Source organism: Bos taurus, chromosome 23 (genome assembly GCF_002263795.3).
Source record: "Bos taurus isolate L1 Dominette 01449 registration number 42190680 breed Hereford chromosome 23, ARS-UCD2.0, whole genome shotgun sequence".
In the NCBI taxonomy this organism is placed as follows: domain Eukaryota; kingdom Metazoa; phylum Chordata; class Mammalia; order Artiodactyla; family Bovidae; genus Bos; species Bos taurus.
This window is the reverse complement of record NC_037350.1, coordinates 24904960-24928250: the sequence shown is the minus strand read 5'-3', so window position 1 is coordinate 24928250 and position 23291 is coordinate 24904960. Positions and strand designations below refer to the sequence as shown.

At 47.5% G+C, this 23291-nt stretch overlaps 1 protein-coding gene across 2 annotated transcripts in view; it reads left to right on the top strand.

Annotated features, from left to right (window-relative positions):
* TRAM2 (translocation associated membrane protein 2) overlaps nt 1-23291 on the top strand; it is a 65021-nt gene that overhangs the window by 29840 nt on the left and 11890 nt on the right. For both annotated transcript variants that reach the window (NM_001193150.1, XM_059880433.1), the window contains exons 2-4: nt 6145-6208; nt 22378-22487; nt 22928-23044. In NM_001193150.1, the coding sequence (NP_001180079.1) occupies nt 6145-6208; nt 22378-22487; nt 22928-23044 (291 nt within the window). The remainder of the gene's footprint in view (nt 1-6144; nt 6209-22377; nt 22488-22927; nt 23045-23291) is intronic.

The window sequence follows — 23291 nt, the reverse complement described above, 5'->3', positions numbered from 1 at the left end:
TCTTTATCACTGAGCCACCAAGGTAGGCCAAGGCTATGTTTTTAGCATTGATGGTAAGTGGAACCAGGAAATAACTTTTTGGAGCTGAAGGTGGAGAGAGGACCTTTAAGGACATGATTCTGATACCTAATCCTTTCTATGCTTATCTGTAAAATGGGAATATTATGAGTATCTGCCTCACAGGGTGGTTGTGAGAATTACAGGAAATAATTTCTGTGAAGCCCTTAGAACCATGCATTGCACTGAGTAAGCCCTAACATTCACCACCATTGTTGTTCATGGATGGAAAAACTGGGGTCCAGAGAGGTGAAATGCCTTGCCTGAGGTCGGTCACCCACACCCACAGCAGGACTGGGACTGGAGTCCGTCTATTACGCTTTGCTGGAGGCAGCTCTTTTACTGGCATCCTTGGTCTCAGTTGCAACTGAGAGCTCAGATTCATGTGTCCCTAATAGAACACGGCATGTGCAACAGTTTTGGTTCTGTTACGGCTACACAAGCACGCTCAGTGTCACTGCCTTTGTGCTTGATGCCCTGTTTGAGTTAAAAGTTCAGTGAAGCTTCGTGTGTGTGGTGGCCCCTCCTACATAATTTAGTATTCTTCTTTACATTAGCATATTAGCACGTTTGCACTTTCACCCACTGAGCCTGGCATTTAAAATGCTATTAAGCTCGATAATGTTTCCTATAAACAACCTTAGAAGGATGGGAAATAAATGGAATGACATTTTTAGTAGGTTCCTGTTTCTTAGCCCTCTGTGTTAACGAACCCAGCCAGTGCTGGCAGAGGGGTGTTTCTTGGCCATTTCATCCTTGGTCTGAAGTTGGGAGAAGTTTGGAGTGAAGCTTTGGGATGCCAGAAGACCTCAGAAGTTTCTTGTGCTGGGAAAGTAGAGCTGCCTTTTTTGTGTGCTGGAAAAGTAGAGTTGCTTTTGGAGGGGCCGTGTTTTTTGTTTTCTTAATTAAGGGATGTGATCAGTCTAGGAGCTGATGGTCCTCCTCCTCCTCCCTTCCGACGACTTTGAGAAAGCTTAAGGCCAAATTTCTGGGGGCCTTAAGCCAGTGAGACTTTCTGAAGTGAGTTTTTGTGGATCAGCCTCATCACTACTCCTCCTCTTTGCCTTCAATATATATTTTTTGGTCATCCTCTCCTATTTTATATCATCATTCTATTTTATGTGTCATGTTGTATGTCTTGCCTTTTCTGCTTGTAAACTTGTGAGGTCTTGGTGGACGGGGACCTCTCTGTGTCTCAGGTGTAGTCTCTTTGTCGTCAAAGCAGAGAAAACACATTATCTTGCTGAGGCGTGTAACGTGGAGGCAAGCTTGGCTGCTGCAGACAAGGATGCATGGCTTGAAATGGTTTCTGCTGTTATGACCAGGGGCGTAGGGATGGAAAAATACAGGAATCTCGATTTTTTTGCCTTAAGCAGAGTCCCAGATCCTTTCCTCTTAGAATCATGTTTAGAAAGCATCTGTTAAGCTTTTGTCTGTGGTTACTAAACGCTATAGCTTCTTGCAGTATTTGCTCATCAAGTAGGCATTTATGAGAGAGCTACTACATGCCCAGCACTGGGAAGGACCCCAGGGAGAGAGGGGACATGCGCAGGGGATGAGGGCAGAGCACAAGCTGAGAGTCAAGTGACAAAGCAGCAGCGCCTCCCCTGCTTAATCAGGCCTGCGCTTAACAAGCGCCTGCCCAGTGCAGGCCGTGTCTAGGCACTGTTGCAGCAGTAGATTGAAGATAATCAAAGACCCCTCCTTTCATAGAATTGATATCCCAGTGAGGAGAGAGTTTAAAAACAAGGAAAGATAAGCCCTGTAAAGCCGGCTGCTTATCAAGGATGATGTTTATGGTGCGTAAATTACACCCCAATAAAAGTTAAAAAGGAGAAAAGCTTTCGGGTTCACCCCAGAACAGAACTCTTGGCACCTCTCACGTGTGCACTGCTGCTGTGTGCTGACGTGTACCTGTGATCCCCAGCACCCCATCTCCAGGCGACTTTGCGGTGTCTGTGGACATGCGCAGGGCAGTGGGGTGTATGGCTCACTCGACAAGCACGTTCCGGATGGAGGGGAACCAGCTGACGCTCTGCCTTCCTGATCCAGCTCCTGCCATGAGCAAGTGGCCTTCTTGCTGTCTGATTAGTGCCACGGTCTTGCATCTTCATGCCTTTTGTTTGTGACTTAGCTGCTTACAGGGGCCCTCACATGGGGTGCCAGGGTGCCGTCTGGGGATCTTGAGCATGGAGAGGCCGGGATGGGCCTGGTGGAGAATGTACATGTGTTAGAGAAGCTTCCTCAGGCTCAAGCCACAAGCTCAGGGTTCACGTTTCAACAGTGTGTGTTCCATGCAGCGTCTCTCAAAGGGAACATGTGTAAACCAAGGTTACATATTGATCAGTTGATGGAAATGTGCTCAGAGTCCTGTAGGAGTCTGATCCCCTGTCCCCTAGGAGCAGTGAGTGGTCCACTGTTGCTGGGATCACAGTGATTTTGCAGAACAGCAGCAGTAACAAGAATTGACTGGGTATGCAGGGCTAGGCCAAGGGCATTGGTACAGCCCATATACCAGATTGCTGTCATCCCTAAAGCGAAGTGGGATTATCCTTCCACCAGTTAGAGGCTAATGCTCTGGGTGTTAACTCCTGTGTCAATAGCTGTTTCCCTTAATTCCGGGTACAGTGTCTTGTGTAGGACAGCATTCCTTCACATACCATTTTTGTGGATGTGTGTATTGGGGCTAATTGAGACAGAAACACAGCTTTTTCTTTAACGTATAGTTGATTACAATATGGCATTTCAGGTGTACAGCCAAGTGATTCAGTTATACATATTTATTCTTTTTTCAGATTTTCCATTATAGGTTATTCTTTTTCATATTTTTCCATCGTGGTTTATCACAGGATGGGTGCTGTGCAGTAGGTGCTTGTTGTTTATCTGTCTTCTATACTGCCGTTTGTAAGCGCTAATACCGTACTCCTAATTTATCCCCCACCCCCAGCTTTCCCCTTTGGTAACCATAAGTTTGTTTTCTATGTCTAAACGCACAGCTTTCTAATTTCTTTAAAATAGACTTTCTGCCTGTTACACTTTGTGCTTTTAACCAATTAAAGAAGCCAGCGGCATGCTTCGTTCTACCTTGTCCCTGTGTTTTCTACTTGTATATCCCTGTTGATTTGTTTGTGCCCTGTATTGTCATTTTCTAAAATTTTTTTTTCAATGAAAAGAAAAAAAAAATGTCTGTCTGTATACACTTCCACAGAGAGGCCATTTTATTTGGGCAAACTTTTCAGCATAAAACTTTAGGGGTAACCCCAAATAGTAATGAAAAGGCCTAGTTTTTATAGGAAGTTTTTATTATATAGCCACTTATCTCTGTGTTCCCATCAGTAAAGGAAAAGTCAAGCTACACATTCTATGTCGCCATACTTTGAATACTTTCATGTACGCTGGATGTTTTTGTGCCTTGGTCTGTACATTCCTGCGACAACCATTTGATTAACCGAGCTAAGAAAGTGACTTAAACAGTACTTAATAAGTTCTTTTACTAAGTGAAGTAAGTCAAGGAGATAGACAAATACCATGTAATTCTGGTATATGTGAATATATTGCCTATATGTGAAATCTAAAATATACAAACAAATTTGTTTACAAAACAGACAGACATGGAACACAAATTTAAGGTTACCAAAGGGAAAAGGCTAGGGGGCAGGGAGGGATACATTAAGAGTTTGGGATTAGCAGATGCAAACTACTATATACCAAATAAATAGCAAGGTCCTACAGTTTAGCACAGGGAACTGTATTCAATATCCTGTCATAAACATAGTGGAAAATATGAAAAAATATATGTTATAACTGAATCTGGTGCCCTAGTGCTGTACACCAGAAACTAACGCTACATTGTAAATCAACTATACTTCAATTAAAAAAAAAAATTGGAAAAAAAAGTTGTAGCTCTTTTACAGTTTCTTCACTCTTTAATCCCTTCTGTCAAGTGGTATAAACACAGACAAAGTTATGATGTCAGAGTAAAATGAAATTAATTCCAAGTGGATAGATGCGCAGGAAAGCTCTCAGAAAACTGACCCCACACAAGCGGGGAGAGAGGAAAAACCAAGAATGTAGCGTGAATATTCAGCTCTTAGTTTACATTTCTGAATTGTTTCAGTTTTTAAAGTATGTGTGTTTCTCTCGAAGTTAAAAATTGACTTAAAACATAACTTGATTACATGAAATGAATTCTATGGAGGACACAGACAGAAACTGGCCAGAGAGACGTGCTTTGCGAGGCTGGGGAGGGTGGATCTCCCATGAGGGGCTCCCAGGCCAGGCTGCACCTGGCCTGCTTTGGGGAGACTGGTGGGTTGCTGACACCCCCGAGGGGTAGGGTTAATTGAGGGTGGTCCAGGAATCGAGATTCTAGAAGCTCCCCCAGAGGTTCGAACATGCAGCCTGGGTTGGATCTCAGTGCTGTACTCATGAGACTCTGATATATCTTAGGATGGACTCTGACCCAACTTTAAGGGACCGCCTGGGGGTTCCTATGGTTGATGTGAGTCTCTGCTTCAGGGCAGAGCTTCAGGAACCCCAGCAGGAGAGTCTGGCAGGCACATGGCACTGACCAGGTTTTCCTCCATCCCCGCCCAAGATTCAGAGCCCGGGAGAAAGTGTCTGATGGGCTGGGGAGAGCTTCTGCCCCCTCCATCCTTCCAGGAGGATGGGGGTCACCAGACCACCGTCAACACAACTCAGGTGGGGAGAGTTATCTCTTCAGGAAATGTTGGTGCCATTGGGCAGGGGCCAGGGGGTTCTGGTCAGCCAGAACTACACAGAGGTCCACTTCAGCCTGCCAGCTTAAAAGGCGAGTGTGTTTCTTGGGTGACACTGGAGGAGACTGTGCCCTAAGAAGTAGGCAGCGTTTGGTAGGGTGTCCTTCAGCCATCTCCCTGCTGTTTCTGCCACAGAAACCCATCTTCCCTCACACCCACGGGGCACCCTTCACATCTTTCTGTTTAGAGGCAAACCAGTAACTCTGCTGATGAAGTGTCCCCAGGGGCCTGCCAGGAAAGGCCTGGTGTCTGGCCACCTCACACCTGGCCTCTGCACCTGCTCCAGAAACATCAGCACATCAGAAACATCTGGGGAGCCTTAAACGACGCTGACAGCTGGGCCATCGCTGCCCCACACCGCACACTGCACCCCGCCCCAGACCAGCTAGGGCACCGCAAATACCCTGCCTTTTACAGACACAGGAAGTGAGACTCCCAAGTGTCCGATGGGCTGAGGAGAGCGTCTGCCCCCTCCATCCTTCCAGGAGGACAAATGCAGAGGCAACGTCTGAGCCCAGGCAGTCGGTTCTAGAGTCCAAATGTCAAATCCCCTTATCTTACAGTCTCTCCCCTGCAGGCTGAACCACGAGAGGACTGAATTGGCTGTTAATAACTCAGGTGACAGTCACGGTTTTATCACAGCACCACTGAGAGTTGAAAGGCAGCTTTCGAAATAAACAGACCAACAGTATGGGGTGTTGTGCCCTGCCACCCCCCGAGTAGAGAAGATGTGAAATTAGCAGCTGGAGTTCTCTGTTTCTGAGGCTCAGGTTTAGATTTGGGGGGCTGCTGCCCACTGTGCAGTTAATCAGCGTGCTGGGGAACCTCAGCTAGGTCCTGAGTTCTGGAAAACTCTGGAAGGCTGTGACCTTATCTTCTATTAGTTCCTGTCTTCACTGGTGCTGGCTACTTAGAACTACCTAGATAAACACTTGAGTGAATGAATGAATGATGCACAGACAAATGTGTATCCTTTGCCTTTGAGCTCTCTGCCGGTGGGTGGAGCACACCTTGTCGCATTCTGTCTGCAGCGAGCACCAGTCTAGATACCATCCAGGACTTGGGGTGGTTTCGTTTGTTTTCAGTACAGGTATTGGGAGGGATGCCATTAAAGAAAATACGGAAGAAAAACCAACGTTGCTAACTCAGCTCCAGGTGAAACCCTTCATTGGAGAGGCCTGTGGGTCTGAGAATGTGAAAGGCATGGACTCCAGGGCTGGTCGCAGGCTTTGCTGGTTGGTTTTTGTTTGTTTTTTTTTTTTAAATGTGGCCAAGAAGCTAACTTGGAACTTTTCCCTCTGTTTCACAGGTCACCGCCAAGACTGCCTTCCTATTTATCTTACCTCAGTACAATGTTAGCATGCCTACAGCAGGTAAGGAAAGTACTGGTCTCTATCTTTCTCGGGCCCTGTTAACCCCAAAGTTCTTGGAAAACTTCCTTTTCCTGTGCCATGTATGATCATTTTGGATATCTAGACTCAGCATCCCACTTCCTGTTGCTGAAAAGGTGTCGGCCACATGCAGTGCTCAGCCAGGGGCTCTGCAAGCTTGGGGTTCTGAGGTCCACCTCCAGGAACTGGGTGGGCATCTCTGGGGCCCTCCTGGTGAATAAAGGGGGACACGTTCTTCCCTGAATCTAGTCCTCCCTCCTCATCCTGCAGTGAGGTGGTGAGTTGTCTGGACATGGAGGTAAGATTTCTTTCTTGGCCTGGCTCCACCAGAGGCTACCTGAAGGGCTTTGGGGGCAAAACTCTTAAACCGTGGCCTCTGCAGGACATGGCTGGCGTCTCTCCCAGACTCGCCTGCCCCTGCAGTCCCTGTAGCTAGGCTCTAGGGGAAGTCACACCCTGGGGACGGCTTACTCAGCCCTTCATCTAGAATCAGAGCTGGTTGGAGAGGGAGAAAACACCATACTCATGACGGAAGAGACAGGAAATGGCACGGCCAGCTCGTCCCAAGGCACATGCCAGCCTGGTGGGCTCACAGACCATCTTGCTCCTTGCCATGTGGTCCAGGGTCAAATTCGGCCTTATGTACCTATGTCTCTTGAAAATTGTAATAACTAGGACAACTCTGGACCCAGCTATACTTATGATTTATGCATTTAACATTTTTAAAAGTATTTTGGTTTTTTAAAAAATTGGGATAAAATACACATGTCATTTACCATCTTAGTTATTTTAAAGTGTACCAGTTCAGTGGTATGAAGTTCCTTCACCACCATCCATCCATCTCTAGGACTGTTTCATCTTGCAAAACGGAGCTCTGTAGCTCTTAAGTGACTCACCATTCTCCCCTGCCCCACCCCTGCCCCCTACCACTCTACTTTCTGTCGCTATAAATTTGACTCTTCTAGGGCCTCCTATAAGTAGAGTCGTATAGTATTTTTTTGTGTGTGATTGGTTACAATTTAGTTTTAAATGGTTTCCAAAGTACATTTATGACTCTCACAGGAAACTTATAAAATACAGGTAAACATAAGATAAAAATCATACATGACTCTACCACCCAAAGACTACAGTTAACATTTTGTAATCTTGATTCATATAACCCACTTTTCTGCTGTTAGCATATGATGAACCTCTTCCCTAGTCATTCATTATTCTTCCATTCAATTAGGCGTTTGCAAAAACTAAAAAAAAGTTATTAATAAGGATTACCACAGTTATGTATTCAGTCATACATTGTTGGATATTTAAGTTCCCAGTTCTTATAGTGCTACTGTAAACATTCTTGTGACTTCCTGCATTCATGATTTTTTTTTTTTTTTTTGGATAAATTCCTATTACTGGAATTTCTGGGTCAAGTAGTATGTACATTATAAAGGTTTTATATATGTATTGCCCAAATACCCTCAGGCATCTAATTCTTATGACCCATAAATCATGTTTTTTATAGATAGCATCAAATGCTTTTTTTTTTTTTTTTGAGAGTCACTCAGTTGTGTCTGACTCTTTGCGACCCCATGGACTGTATAGAATTCCAGGCCAGAATATTGGAGTGGGTAGCCTTTCCCTTCTCTAGGGGATCTTCCCAACCCAGGTCTCCCACACTGCAGACGGATTCTTTACCAGCTGAGCTACAAGGGAAGTCCGAGAATACTGGAGTGGGTAGCCTATCCCTTCTCCAGCGGATCTTCCTGACCCAGGAATCAAACCAGGGTCTCCTTGATTGCAGGTGGATTCTTTACCATCTGAGCTACGAGGGAAGCCCACATGCATAGGCTTTTTAAAAACATCAGAATGCCAGTTTATTAATTTGTAAAGAGATACCCAGGGGCTTCCCTGCTCGTGCAGTGGTAAAGAATCCGTCTGTAATGCAGGAGACACAGGTTCAATCCTTGGTTCAAGAAGATCCCCTGGGGAGGGAAATGGCAACCTACTCCAGTATTCTTGCCTGGAAAATTCCACGGACAGAGGAGCTTGGTGGACTACAGTCCATGGGGTTACAATGAGTCCAGCACGACTTAGCAACTAAACAACAACAGTTGGACACGACCTAGCAACTAAGCCAAAGAGATACAGCAAAGAGATATGCACCTGTCAGAGGTGGTGCCTGGACTTTCTTTACATTTCTGCCCAAAATCGACTTAGAGGGGCTGCCTGCCAGATCCTAGCCCAGCCTTGCTTTGTTCATTACTGGGAGAATGTACCGTCCTGGGGACCACAGTGGCTGAAGCACATATGAGTGGGACGTGGCTTTATTGTAGGAAGGGCCTGTTTGTAAAGCCCGATCATGACCAGGGGATTGATTGTTTCAGTCTGAAACTTTGAAATTAGGCGACAAGTGATATCCTAGAAGCGTCCCTTTTCACAGCAAGGGTAACAAGCGAGGCTTCCTGCTCCAGGGCCAGACCCAGAGCGTCTGAGCAGGAGGCGCTTCCTATCCTGCCCTCATTTGTTTGTTTTAACTAATTAGTTAATTGATTAATCCAGACAAATATTTGTGTGCCTGCCGTGTGCCAGGCCCGGACTGTAGAGCAATTCATGAAACACGTCTGATCTCTGACTCATGGAACTTAACCGTTTATTAGGGAGGGAATAGATACTACACAGCAAACAATAAACAATTACAGCTGTGATATGGGTGTCGAAAGGAGCATACAGGTTGTGCGATAAGGAAACATCAAAGGGTGATTGCCAGATGTTTCTGGGAAACTGCTGTTTGAACTTCTGGGAAACAGCTGGTGTGAAAGGGGTTGGGGAGGGGGGTATGTGCAGAAGAAGGAACATTCCAGACACGGATTGGCATGCACAAAGTCCCCAGGTGAGGCACAGACACCTCGGCATGTTCTAGTAACTGAACCAAGGCCAGTGTGTCTGGAGCCAGTGAAGTTTGGCAATTTTCTCAGGTGGGGCTATTGAATTGTGTCTTGGAATCCCCATCCAGGCGACAATAAGGCCTGGGTAGAGGTGGAGGGATGTACTGACAGAGGAGATAAAGTATTGCTAAAGAGCCTGGCTTTTGTTTAAATCTTGCCACTGGGGCTGTTCAAAATAAGACTGGCAAATCACCCAGAGAGACAGTGCAGTTAGAGCAGCCTGCTTAATTTTGCTTTGAACTCCTTGATCACCAGACCAGTGTGGTGGTATTTGGTTTGTAAGTTGTGGAGGAGGGCCAACTTCTCACCGAAAAGAAGCAGTTCACAACCCAGGGCAGAGGGCCCTTGAAGCTGCGGATTTAAACCCCATACCAGTGGCAACCCACTCCAGTATTCTTGCCTGGAGAATCCCATGGACAGAGGAGCCTGGCGGGCTACAGTCCATGGGGTCGTAAGAGTCGGACACTATTTGGTGACTAAACTACCACCACACGCCCCTTTGGGACTTCCCTCGTGGTCCACGGGTTAAGAATCCACCTTCCAATGCAGGGATTCAGGTTTGATCCCTGGTCAGGGAACTAAGATTCCACATGCTGCGGGGTCAACTAAAGCCATGGGCCATCAAAATAAAAATTAAAAAAAAAACAACTTAAAAACCCTCCGGCTCACATCTCTTCCAGCCTGCAGCTTCTTGAGGATGAGTCCTATTTGTAGAACCAGGGTCAGTTCTGATTTCTAAGGTTTCTTCTTTCAGTGGCTTGGGACTTGTTCAAATCAGTGTTTAACCTGTGGATTTTAGGAGAGCAGCGATGGTTTTCATATAACCGGCCTGCTATTTCTAAATCCCTAGCCTCCCTTGGCGGAGGTGTTCAGGTTCTACAGGAAACGGCCGGTGGGAACGCTGAGGAGTTTCTTCCCAGCTTCCTTTCCTCGCTCACCTCTCTTCTTTCCAGCTCCCAGCATGTGTTTATAGGCCAGCGGTGACAGCAACGTATTGCAAGCTGAGTGGCTTAAGCAACAGAAATGTAACGCACTGTAAAAGGGTAAGATCAAGGTGTCAGCAGGGCTGTGCTCCCTGGCGTGGACCAGCGGGACACCAGTCTTTGTGTTTGCGGCCATCTCTGCATCCAGTTTCTCTTTCTGTAAGGACGTCAGTCGTATCAGATTAGAACACATTCTACTCCATTATGGTCCCATCTCAACTATTTACATCTGCAATAACTCTGACTCCAAAGGAGCTCATGGTCTGAGATGCTGGGAATTTGGATTTCACAGGAGTTTTGCTCCATTCAACTCATAATGCTGGCTAATAAATGCATGACTCTGTCATATTATATTAAGCTAGCTAAGAAGATTAAGTTCCATTCAGAGAAATAAACTAAAAAAGAAGATGGCACAGACCTTGCAGTCAGAAGTTGTGCATCCTGGGACAGTGTCAGTGTCCCTGGGGTTTTCTTTAAGGTCAACAGTGATGAAGTGTTCTTGTCACATCATTCCCACCTGTTAGGGTTGCCAGACTTTGCGAATAAAAATCCAGGACTATCTGTTAACTTGGCATTTCAGAGAATTACTACTTTTTTTTTCCAGTGTAAGTATATCTCAAAGTATATATGGGGCATAATTATACTAGAAAAGTAGTCTTTGTTTATCTGGAATTCAAGTTTAACTGACCATCGTGTATTTTATCTGCAACCATACACCCAGCTTTGGCAAGGAATAAAATGTCATGTTTCTGGTCTTAACCATCAGAGTCTTTCTGATTCAAATACCCCACAGTATCTGGTATTACGGCCAGAAGTATATAGACTGTAAAAGGTCAGCAAAGAGCAGAGGCTTGAGTCCCGCCACAGACAGACTTGTGGCTTCCTGACTCCCCCTTCTGATGTAGAACAGGGGACCCCACACAGGCTGAAATGTAGCAGCTTCTTTTGAGTTGTTCCAGGAGTTTGCTGAGCTGTCTTGGGCAAACCAGGCGGTGTCAGGGTCTCCATCACCATCTGTCAAGTTGAGGGTGATGGTCACTGTGTCCACCCAGCACCTCCTGAAGACAGGGATCCAGGAGGCACTCACTCCCCAGATTGTCACAGACCTGCACCATCTGGAAATCGGTTAGAAACACAGACTCCAGGCCCCACCGAAGACTTCTGCCTTGGATCCCTCATGGTAACGAGACCTCCAGGTGTCTGAAGTGCTGCTCCCCGTGCTCTGGGTGGAACCCACTAAGTAGGCTTTCAGAGGACCCTGTGCTTCCAGCCCCCAAGTTCAGGGAGGGAAACCCCCTAAATCCAGGAACTCATTTGCATCTTTCTGTTCTCGTCCAATTTTGGCTTTTCTAGAACTGTTTTTAGTCTGAGGAGTGGAGGCGAGGGGTTACTGTTGTTGGGTGGATTTGGTTTTGAGCTGGGGCTGCCACTCTGCAGGAGTCAAGGGCACCTAGGTATTCCTGACACCTGGAGAGAGAAGGCTGGGTGTGCAGGGCCTGTTCCGGAGAAGGGCTGGTTTCACAGTGAGGAAGGAGGACAAGGACCATTCCCTGTTGGTCCCGGTGGTTTTATCACCACCAGCTGCCACATAGCATTTAACAGCTGGAGATGAAAAGCCCAGGGACCCCCCGGGGTCCCTCCCCGCACCACAGTGTGGCCCTTGTTCTCACAGCCCTCCCAGGGCGAGACACACGGCCCCATCAAAACAACCTCAGACAGATGGTTTTAAAGCCTCATTCAGCTGAAAGCCTTTGTCCGGGGCTCAGAGTGTGTTTTGTTCCCTTGCTAGCCGGTAGGAGTTAGCCCTGTGCTTGTATCATGTACTTAGGAGATTGGCGTCACATACCAAACTGAGCCCCTGTTTGTAAGATGAGCTTGTGGGAGACAAAGAGGGACGAGACAGGTGGGCGACAGTGACTCTCGAAGTGGAAACCTGGCTTGATTTCAGGCAGAAGCTGCCCAACCAGGACCTGTGGTCTGTCCAGCTGCAGGAGACTTGAGACTCACAGAGTCTGGCCTCGTCCTTTCACAACAAGGAAAAGAGATGATGCAAGTACCTAAGGATACACCAGTAAGGACAGAGCGGGTGCTGGGCTGTCACACCCCTGAATGCAAATGGGGCGGTGGGCGTGACTCCAGGGGGCCCAGCGAGACTGGCAGAGAGCTGGCTCCATCCTAGTCCCTCTGGCCAAACAGCTGCCAAGATCCCCTTTTGCTCTGAGGTCCTATCTGTATGAATAAGAGAAAATGAAAATAAACCCAAGTCTTCACTGCCCTCACCGTATTGGATGGCATCTGAAGACGCGTGGGAGTTTATAGCCAGCCCTGGGTATAATCTGTTTGTTGTTGTTGTTAATTTATTAAACTTTCTTAGTCTGTTCAGGCTGTTGTAACAAAATACAGACTAGATGGCTTATAAACAACAGAAATTTACTTCTCCCAGTCCTGGAGGCTGGAGTCCGAGATCTGGGTACAGTCTAGTCGGGTGAGGCCCCTCTCCCAGGTCACAGGCTTCCTGCTGTGTCCCCACGTGGTGGGAGGGGCAAGGGAGCACTCTGGAGCCTCTTTCATAAGGGCACTAATTCCATTCATGAGGGCTGCACCCTCATGATTTAAACACCTCCCAAAGGCTCCACCCACTAATACCATCATCTTTGGGAGTTGGGAGTCCAACTGAACTCGGGGCGGGGGGGGGTGGGACGACACCAACATTCAGATCATAGCACTTAATTATTTAAGTGTAACAGTTGTGCAGAAAAGTGGATGCACAGTCATTGGTCAGCCCCAGGTAACAGCCCCCCAGAAGTGTGTCCCTTTCCTGCCTAGACTTGATTTTTATCCAGTCCCCCTGTTACATACAGCCCAGAGAATTTATGCCACGTGGAGCTCCTGAGGTTTAAGCAGGGGCCGCTGAGTTGCTGTGGCTAATTGTTAACCAGCCTGAAGCCTCCAAGCCGGCAGCATCTTTGAATAGCTGCCTCCCCTCCCCCACACGGCCATTTCTCCTGAGCACATCTTTTCTCCTATCTAGCCAGGATCGTTTTTTTTTTTTTTTCTTGCTTAGGTTTTACTGAAATAATTTTTGTCCTTAATTAAACAGTGAACCTGATATTTTTATCCAAGTTAAAAACAAGGCTGAGATTTTAGACATGTTTTTGGTGTATGATCTTGAGTTGTTTTTTCTGTATGGCTTTCAGTTCACATTGTCCCCTCAGTAGGCGCCTTCAAGGACCACACAATTTCTGCCCAGGCCTCAGACTTGTGAACCACAGTGAGGCTGAGTGTGTGCCTGTGGTATTTCTTGAAGGCTTCAGGCAGAGCTATACCGCCTTATAGAAAGAAATGGTTCACCAGGAAAACTACGCAGAGGCTGTTCACTTTTATTTGTAGGTTCTCTTTAATGCCTCTCTCATTTTTTGCTACATTTTTGTATCATAAAAATATCCTTGTCTTCCTACCTCCAGTGAAACTGGAGAAAAATATATTGCAACAAATCGTGCAGTCTGCAGTTAAAATGATGACTTTGAAGACTCTTTCATTCTCTGAACAGCCTGGGGGAGAGAGAGAGAGTGTGTGTGTATATTAAGTTTGCCAAGGCTGCCTTGGTAGCTTGGATGGTAAAGCGTTTGCGTACGACGCGGGAGATCTGGGTTCAATCCCTGAGTCGGGAAGATCCCCTGGAGAAGGAAATGGCAACCCACTCCAGTATTCATGCCTGGAAAATCCCATGGATCGAGGCGCCTGATGGGCTACAGTCCATGGGGTTGCAAAGAGTCGGACATGACTGAGCGACTTCTCTTCACTTTTCTTCACTTCACTTCAAGGCTGCCATGATGAAGTACCACAGACTGGGTGGTTTGAACAGCAGTAAAGCATGCACATACTTGGGGGCACAGTGAGATGACTTTTTACATCCGTGTGTGCCATGCACCCACCCCCAGGTCAGGAGGCAGCCCTCCTAGCTTCCTCAGACCCCTCCGGTGAACACCCCCTCCCAAAGCAACCACTTATCTGCTGTCATGTTTTCTGATTAGTTTCTCCTGTTCTTGCCCTTCATTTCTCCCTGATTTTTGTAAACTGGCTCCATTGTCTGTATGGACAATGTGTTGGGATCCCCTGCTGTCATTAAGCATGGATTCCTGGGCCATGTCCCAGTTTCTGATTCACTGGCCCTGGGGTGGATGTGCAGCAGCGTGCATCCCTGAGGAGGCTTACACCTGTGTGTTATAAGGTGTTGTAAGCCAGGCACTGGAGATGAAAACTACTTGGGTTGTTTTCGTAAGGGTAAAAACCATGCTGCCATGCACAACCTTTTGCCGGTGTCATTTTGAACATGGCAGATATGGCTATACGACAAATTCCCAGAAGTGGAATTGCCATATCCAAAGGCTGATGGTTTGTAATCTCAGTGGAAATTTTCAAATCACCTTTCCAAAGAGGTGGTCCATTTCGCATCCCACTGCAGGGTGAGAGCCTGGTTTCCCATAGCTTCAGCAAGAGTTAGAGACCAGTTTTGGATTTATGCCAGTCTGATGGGTGGGATGGTATCTCATTGTGTCTGTAATTCGTTTCTCAGTGAGGTTGAGCATCCTTTTACATGTAAAAGCACCATCTGTGTTTTTTTCCTCTGTGAATTGTCTGTTCAAATCCTTTGCCCATTCTTCTGTTGGGTTTGTTATCTTTTCATCCTCAAGTTCTAGGAGCTCTTCATACATTGGAAGATCAACCTTTGTTTCTAATCCGAATTATAAATATTTTCCGCTCAGACATCATTTGCATCTTGATTTTGCTTTTGGTGTTTCTTCATGTCAGAGTTCTGGATTTATTTATTGTGTAGAAGATTCAGAATAATGGGGAAACAGTTGGCCATAAGCATAGAAACCAACAGAAAGTAACTCATAAATCCAGGTTTGCAAGGGTGAGGAAGGAAGCTGGGAGCAGAAGAGGCATCCAGGTTGTACAGTGGTATTCTTTGAAGCACCAGACAAAGGCAGAACCCTCGCTGGCAGGGCCTGGACTTTAAGCGGATGTAAAGAGCGGATGGGGCATCAGCTGTAGCTGGCCACTGGCCAGCTCAGGTCCCTGGGAGGAGGTCAGACACTGCACAGCTGTATCCAGACAAGATGGGACTTGTGGAGGCAGGCGGGAGAAGCTGCTTCCAGGTGACACCAGGGGAAACGGGAAAATGTCTGTTAGTCATAGGAAGCAAACAAAGCAGGAGGTGAGAGGGTGCTCCCGAAAGGGCCGGCTCCACCCAAGGTTGTCAGGACAGCCAGGCTCTTATTGAGCATGTTGATTCTCTTTTTAAACTGTTGTTGTTCAGTCGCTAAGTCGTGTCCAGCTCTTTGTGACCCCATGGGCTGCAGCACACCAGGCTTCCCTATCCTTCACTTTTAAACTGTGATCAGAGATAAAGCAAGTGCCACTTTTGACAGGAGACAGGATGAGTCACTTATAGAGGGAGGGTCATTATTAAAGGTGCTTCTTCCTGGGCAAGGTTAACCCCTCTGGGGGATACACTGACCTCCATCGTGGTGCGCGGGAAGAGGACTTGGAATATGGACGTTGGGAGGTGTCAGGAGGCATCTGGGCTGGGGATTGTAAATCGGTGGCCTGTGGTCAGAGCTGGCTTATATGTGTATTTTCTTTGGCCAGTTTGGTAATTGGCCCATAAAGTGTTTTTACAATTTTGGAATTAGTCACCAGCATTTTAAAATCAGATGATTTCACGTAGGGAACCTCTCTCTCTGCTTTTGAAATACGGGGCCGCACCCCTCCAGTGGCCTTCCCCCTCCTTCCTTCACCCCCTCGGGGCAGACGCTCTGCACTTCACCACAATCGCCACTCCTCTCTAATGTGCCCCCAACACCGAGAATGCCTGGCAGCCACCGCATATCCTAGTCTGAATTGTTGTTTTTCTTCTAGCAAGGTTAAAAGGGATGTCACTCTTTTCTTAAACTTGTTTCTCTCTGAAAGTGGAAATGTGAAAGACAGACCAGAGGGGCCCTACAGCTGAGGAGAAACAGTGGGGAGCTCTGTGGTCCTGAAGACTGTTAGTGCAGCAGACTCTGGGTTGAAAGGACTTAACCTGAAGACGCCTGGACCACTTTGCTCATTGCATTCTCCGCCTGGTCTCTGCGGGCATTTTGCCGTGACTCTGGGTTGGAATCACCTCTCTGGTCTAAGAGCTCAGATGTGCCAAAACATACTCTTCTTAAAAATCACAGCAGCTCAGAAACTTCCCTGGCGGTTCAGTGTAAGACTCTGCACTTCCAGTGTAAGAAATGTGGGTTAGTTCCCTGGTCGGGGAAGTAAGGTCCCACATGCCATGCAGTAAAGCCAAGAAAGTTTTTTTTTTTTTTTTTTTTAAAAAGGGATCTATTGGCTATACCCCAATACAAGATAAAAAGTTAAAAAAAAAAAAAAAAGGACCTAAACTTTAATAAAAAAAAAAATCACAGTAGCTCACTGCCAGACTATTGCCATTCTTTTTTGAGAGCTCATACAAGGTGGGGATGCTGCTTAAAGGGTCAGAGGTCTAACATGGGGAGAGACGGGATTTTTTAAGAATTTGTTAGCAACCAAACATTTAAAAAGAAAAGAAAAATCCATTTGTTTATAACCTCCTGAAAAAACACGGGTTTCAGACCTCCATAGCTCCGTGGTGAGCGGAAGGGGCCAAACCAGTCCCCTTTCCTGCTCTAATCAAGGGCAGGAGGGTAGCAGATAAGGGGAGAGCAGTGGAGATGCTGTGGGTGAATCAGAGCACAGCTCATGAGTGCTTGTGTGATGCTCCTTGCTCTGTGGTAGGAGAAAGAAGTCCAAGGATCAGCTTCTCACCAGTCAGGGCGGGGGTCATGAAGGGGGGTCCTGTTGGCCTGAGGTGGCTTTGGGGGCCGGGCTGGGCTGTGGGACACTGGGAGACCTGAGAAATGGCCCTGTCCCTTAACCCTGTGAGTTCTGCTTCTTCGTCCACTCTGCTTCGCCGTGGATGGGGACAAGAACCAAACCAGACAGCAGGTTGACGCATTCTGAAACTGTGGGCGCTACCAGAGGACAGATTCCAGAGGGAACTTGAGAACCGTTCTGCACGGCCAGCCCACCAGATGGTCCTTGTGAGTCCATTGCCCACATCTCTCTGGATTTGTCTTCTCAGACATCACGCTGCCACCCTCGGAGTGGAGGGCACGCCTGCACCCAACCCTGGCCTCCTATGGGCACCTCCTGACTGCTCTGCCGGTCCTATTCCAGCCCACTTAACCCGTCCATCTGACAGGAAGAGTGATCTTTACAAAAGGTGTCTGTGACTCAGTGCTCCAGAACCTTTGCTTGCCTTTGGATGATTGTCAGGGGTGTGGGGTGTGGCACGGCCTGCTCACCTCTGCTCTCCAGGTCACCCAGTCCTCTGCCCACCAGGATCTTCCCTGGTTGCCTCTGTCCAGACCACTCTGCTCTGACCAGCACACCTCAGTGACGCCTCCTCCCCAGGGCCCTGCCCTGATCCTTTCCTGCCCAGGTCGCAGCACTCATCACACCTGGCCGCTGTTTTTTGTTGTTATGAAATACGCCTATCATGAGATGTGCGATCTTACCCGTTTCTGAGCGTCCAGTTCAGTAGTAGGAAGCACACTCATACTGTTGGTGCAACCTCCAGAACGCTTCATCCTGCAGACCTGAAACTGCATCCATGAAACAGCAGCCCCACGTCCCTCCCCTGCCCCAGTCCCTGGCAACCACCATTCTTGTTGTCTTCTCTGAATGTTTCTCCTCTGGGGCCCTTCGGTAATGAAATCATGCAATATTTGTCTTCTAGTGACTGACTTATTTCACTTAGCATGATGCCCTCAAGGCTCTGTGTAGCATGTGACAGGTTTTCCTTCCTTTTTAAGGCTGAATGGTGTTCGTGGTCTGTTGTATGTATGGACCATAGATTTTGTTCTTCTGTTCATCTGTGGATAGACAATTGGGTTGTTTCTACCTTTGGCTGTCGTGATGTGTGTTGTGAACATGGGGTTTACAGATATTTCATTAAGATCCTGCTTCCAGTTCTTTTTCTTCTGTGTACAGAAGTGGAATTGCTGGATCATCTGGTAGTTCTATTTTTAATTTTCCAAGGAATCATCATACTGTTTCTGATGGTGACTACACCATTTTACATTCTCAAAACAGTGAACAAATATGGTTCTAATTCGTGCACACCCTCACCAACACCTATTCCTTTTTTCTCAATTGTGGCCATTCTAATGGATTTGAGTACCTTATTGTGGTTTTGATTTGCATTTCCCTAATGATAGTGATGTTGAAGGTCTCCATATACCGGTTGACCATTTGTATGTCCTCTTTGGAGGAATGTCTATTCCTTTGCCCATTAAAAAAAAAAACAACTTCTTTTCCATTATGATTTATTACAGGATATTAAATACAGTTCCCTGAGCTATATAGCAGGGCCTGTCTTCCTAGTTTGTGTATCGTGGTTTGTATCTGCGAATCCAAACTCCTGCTTTATCTGCGTCCCCCTCCCCCCACCTCTTTCCCCTTTGGTAAGCGTAAGTTCTCTATGTCTCGAGTCTGTTTCTGTTTTATAGATAAGCTCATTTGTGTCGTATTTTGGATTCCACGTATAAGTGATATCATATGATGTTTGTCTTTCTCTGTCTGACTGACTTCATTCAGTATGATCATCTCTGGGTCTTTCCATGTTGCTGCAAGTCTTTGCCCAGTTTTCAATCTAATTATGTTTTTTTGTTTTGTTTTTGTCGTCATTGTCGGCCTCTGGTTTTGGGTAGAGAGAACTTGGTCTGTAGGTGCTAAGCTGCAAGAGGGCAGGGCCGTGCCCACCTCCTTCCCTGCCATGCCCCAGTGTCCAGCATGGAGCCCTCCCTGCCTGTGGTTTATTGGTAGGTGAGCAAATACGCATGGAGCTCTTATCAGCAAAGGAGTAAAAGGATGTTAGTCCACGCATCCCTTCTTGTTTCAAGAAGGATTTAGGGCTCTGGTCACGTCTCTTTGAAAGCATAGTGAATAGAGTGATGAATGGAAGTAATTTGAAAAGGCTTTAAGATGGATAATCCAAAGTGTTGACATTTTTTTTTTTTAAGATTTGTTTATTTTGGCTGCGCTGGGTTTCGTTGCTGCGTGGGCTTCCTCTAGTTGTGGCAGTCAGGCGTTACTCTTCGTTGCCGTCTGAGGGCTTGGCAGTTGCCAGTCAAAGGCTCGAGAGCACTGGCTCAGTAGTTGTGGCTCATGGGCTTGGTTGCTCTGCAACATGTGGGATCCTCCCCAACCAGTGATCAAACCGGTGTCCCTGGCATTGCAAGGTGGATTCTTAACCACTGGGCCACCAGGGAAGCCCTTGACATGTGTTATTCAGCTACTCCGGGGCCATGCTTTTTTTGGTTGAGTCCCATTTTGCCTAATAAGGCTGGTCTTGATGGTGAAACTTTGCATGTATTATTTTATAGTTTCAAAATATGCTGCCAGCTAGTTAGTCTCCGTTGATCCTCCATTACAAAGGCTGGGAAAGGGTGATGCTGGCCTTGCAAATGGAAGGGTGGAAGCATAGGCTGACCCACAAGCCTGCCTCTTTGCTTCCTCCGTCCTGGGTCCCAGCTCCCAGCCTGGGTCTCAGCCCCTGCCTGGGTCAGTCACCTCGTCTGACAGGTCTAGGCCACCGATGGCCCTCCTACCTCCCTGTTTCCTCTTCTACTTGACTTCCTGTCCCCCGAGTTCCTTACCTGTCTCACTGGCCTCTGCCTCCAGGCCCAATGCTTATGCAGCACTGCTGCCAGAGTGAACTGTCTGTCTGAAACCCAATTTCCGCGTTTTCCTGTTGAGTTTGAATTCTTCGATGTTTCCATGTTGCCTTCAGGATCATGTCCACACCCTTTTATGTGGTACCCTGGCCGCCCTCAATAATGTGTCCTCGTTCCCTGCATCCTTAGCAGATGCTCCTCTGCCCAGGATGCTCCACCGCCCCCTCCCGCCGCCCCCCGCCTGCCTACCCCTGCTTGTTCTCAAGTTTCTATTTCATCCCATTTATCCTGACAGGCTGCCCCACCTCCCCCGCCCCAGCTGGAGTCTCCCTCACCTGCCTTGGCTCCCTGTGTGGCTGTGTTTACCTCTTGGTACCATGTGGTTGTCTGCCTGTCTGTAGGTCTTTGTACACTTATTTGTCAGCCTCCTGACTGGTCTGTGCTCTCCAAAACTAAGGCAGTGTCTTTTGTCTCCATGTTTCAGCAATCAGCCCAGTGGCTCTCACAGAGTAGGGTGTTTGTGGAAGCAAGGAGGGAGAGGACAAAGGAAAGCTGGTCTGATCTCAAAGTTCATGTCTTCCTGCCCCCTTCCCAGCCCACTCCCCACCCCCTCCACCGCCCACCAGTACATTCTCCCAGTCCAGGGTGGCGGGGTCATGGGTTGGCTCCCAGAGTGACCCAGTCAGCTCTTCTTGGCTCTGGCCACCCTGAAACTCACTCACCCTGGCCTACCTTCTGGTAAATGCATCCCAGCAGAGAGAGATGACTCATGTGTGTGTGACTCAGCATGAAGGCAGCACAGCTGGAGAGGTGGCCAGTGTGTCTGCCTGGGGGAGGGAGGGCCACGGAGCACCAGGGATCCAGGCCTGGGACCTGAACTCCCGCAGGTCTGCCAGCTGGACAGAAGGCAGGAGCCTCCTCTGTCCGTGGAGGGAGTGGTTGCACTAGCAGAGCTTTGCAAGACTTAAGATATCTGAAATTGCATCTCGTTTATCGCTACTAAATACTATTTTTTAATAACTTTAGTGTATGCTTATAGGCACTGGTAAGCATCTTGCATGCAACCAAAACAACAACAAAAATAATAGCAGATACAGGTACAGTACTTCCTATACACCAGATATTATTCTAAGTAAGCACTTTGCCTTTTTGAAGTCACCTAATTCTCACAAAAACCCTATAGTACAAGAATTCCATTATCCTCATTTTATAGATGACGAATCTGAGGCCCAGAAAGGTCACACATAGAGGTGCCCCAGAGCTACATAGGGAAGAAATGACATTTTCTTTGTTCATTCGTCTGTCGACGGACGCTGAGGTTTGCCTCCGTGTCTTGGCTTTTGTAAAATAGTGCTGTTGTGAACATTGAGGTGCTTGTATCTTTTCAAACTATAGTTTGCCTCTTTTTTTTTTTTTTTTTTTCTGGATAAAGATGTTTTATATATATACAGTGGAATATTAGCTGTAAAAAGAATGAAATAATGCAGTTTGTAGTAATATGAATGAACGTAGAGATGATCATACTAAGTGAAAGTAAGTCAGACAATGACCAGTATTTTATGATGTCACCCATATGTGGAATCTAAAAGAATAATATGAATAAATCTATTTACAAAACAGAAACAGACAGACATGGAAATCAAGCTTATAGTTACCAAAGGGGAAGATAGGGGGAGGGAGAAGTTAGGATTGACAGATAGGATTAACAGATGTGCAATACTATATATAAAATAGACAAGCAACAAGGAATTACATATAGCACAGGGAAGCTATTCGGTGTCTGTGATAACCAATACTGGAACATAATCTGAAAAAAATTATATATAACTGAATCACTTTGCTGTGTACCTAAAACCAAAACAATGTTATAAGTCACCTATACTTCAGATTTTTTTTTTTTTTTTTTTGAGGAGGAGGAGTGGGTTTCCTGGTGGCCTAGAGGTTAGGACTCCCGGCTTTCGCTGCCATCGCCTGGGGTCAGGAACTGAGATCCTGCGAGCTGCACAGTGTGGCCATAAAGCAAAAAGAGGGAGGAGATAAATGACAGTTTTGATACAAGCTCAGGTTTCTGAGTCCACACTCTGAACCCCACCCCGTGCTTCCTCAATGAAGTCTATAATCTGCGGTCCTGTTTTTACAGAGGAGGCGATTATGGCTCAGAGAGGTTGGTCACTTTTCTGTAGTCACACAGCCAGGGAGTGATGGAAGCTGGTTGTCTCCAACCTCTAGCTGCAGCCACCAAGCCCTCCTGCCCAAATCAGGGCATGCCATGGGCTGGTTTCTCCTTACCCCTCCCCACTGGTGCTCCCGGGATCCAAGTCCAGACGGTGGGTGGGTTCTCTGGAATAAACTCTTTCTTCTCAGGCTGAGGTCACAGCCAAAGGGAAGCCCTTGATGGCACATTCCGCTCCAGTCTCCCTTCAGTTGCTGGTTGCAGAGCACTTCCTCCGCCGGGGGTGCTGACGTGGCTGTCCTTGCCTCCGCAGACGGCGAGACGGTGCAGTACCACTATGGCCCGAAAGACCTGGTCACTGTCCTGTTCTACATCTTCATCGCCATCATCCTGCATGCCGTGGTGCAGGAGTACATACTAGACGTGAGTGCCGGGTCTGGGCTCGGAGGTGGGAGGCTGAGGGGACGCGCGGGTGGAGCGGCCGCAGCTCGGAGGCCTCGGTCCTCCCCTTTCGCAGGCTCCGGCTCCCTGGGGGCTGACCTTCCATACCACACTGTGTCCCCCCCCAACCCCCAGCCTCCTAGTAGTGGTGTTTATTCACGGGAGGGAGCTGCCTGAAGTGTGTCGACACGGCGTCATCGGGCTCACACGGCACGGGTCGGGGATGTCGCCTTCACATCTTGGCTAAAAACATCCACCTCGCCGCTCTTTCAGAGTGCTTGCCTTCAACTCAACGCTGTGTGCACATTTGACACTCACACGACATAGCTTCAGCCCCTTTGTGGGGAGAGCAAAGGTGTTTGAAACCTGCCCGTTATCCATACACTTATATATTAACGCGCAGGTCCCTCTCTATTCTTTAGAAAATCAGCAAACGGCTTCATCTCTCCAAAGTCAAGCACAGCAAGTTCAACGAATCTGGGCAGCTGGTCGTCTTTCATCTCAGCTCGGTGATCTGGTGCTTCTACGTGGTGGTGACGGTGAGTGGTCCTCGTGATGACCGGGGCCCGGGCAGCCGTGGCGTCGTGGTGGAAGAGGGGTCAGTGGTTTAGGAGCTGTGTGAAGCCAGGGAGCGTCATCTGGTCCAAAAGATGTCACGGTGATGACAGCGTACAGCTCCGTAGCTCCGTGTCCGCTCCCAGGGCCCCCGCACTGTGCTGTCCCTTGAGCTGAGGTTTATGTTCACCTTGGCACCTGGGTCATGGATTGAAGAAATCCAAGCTCAGG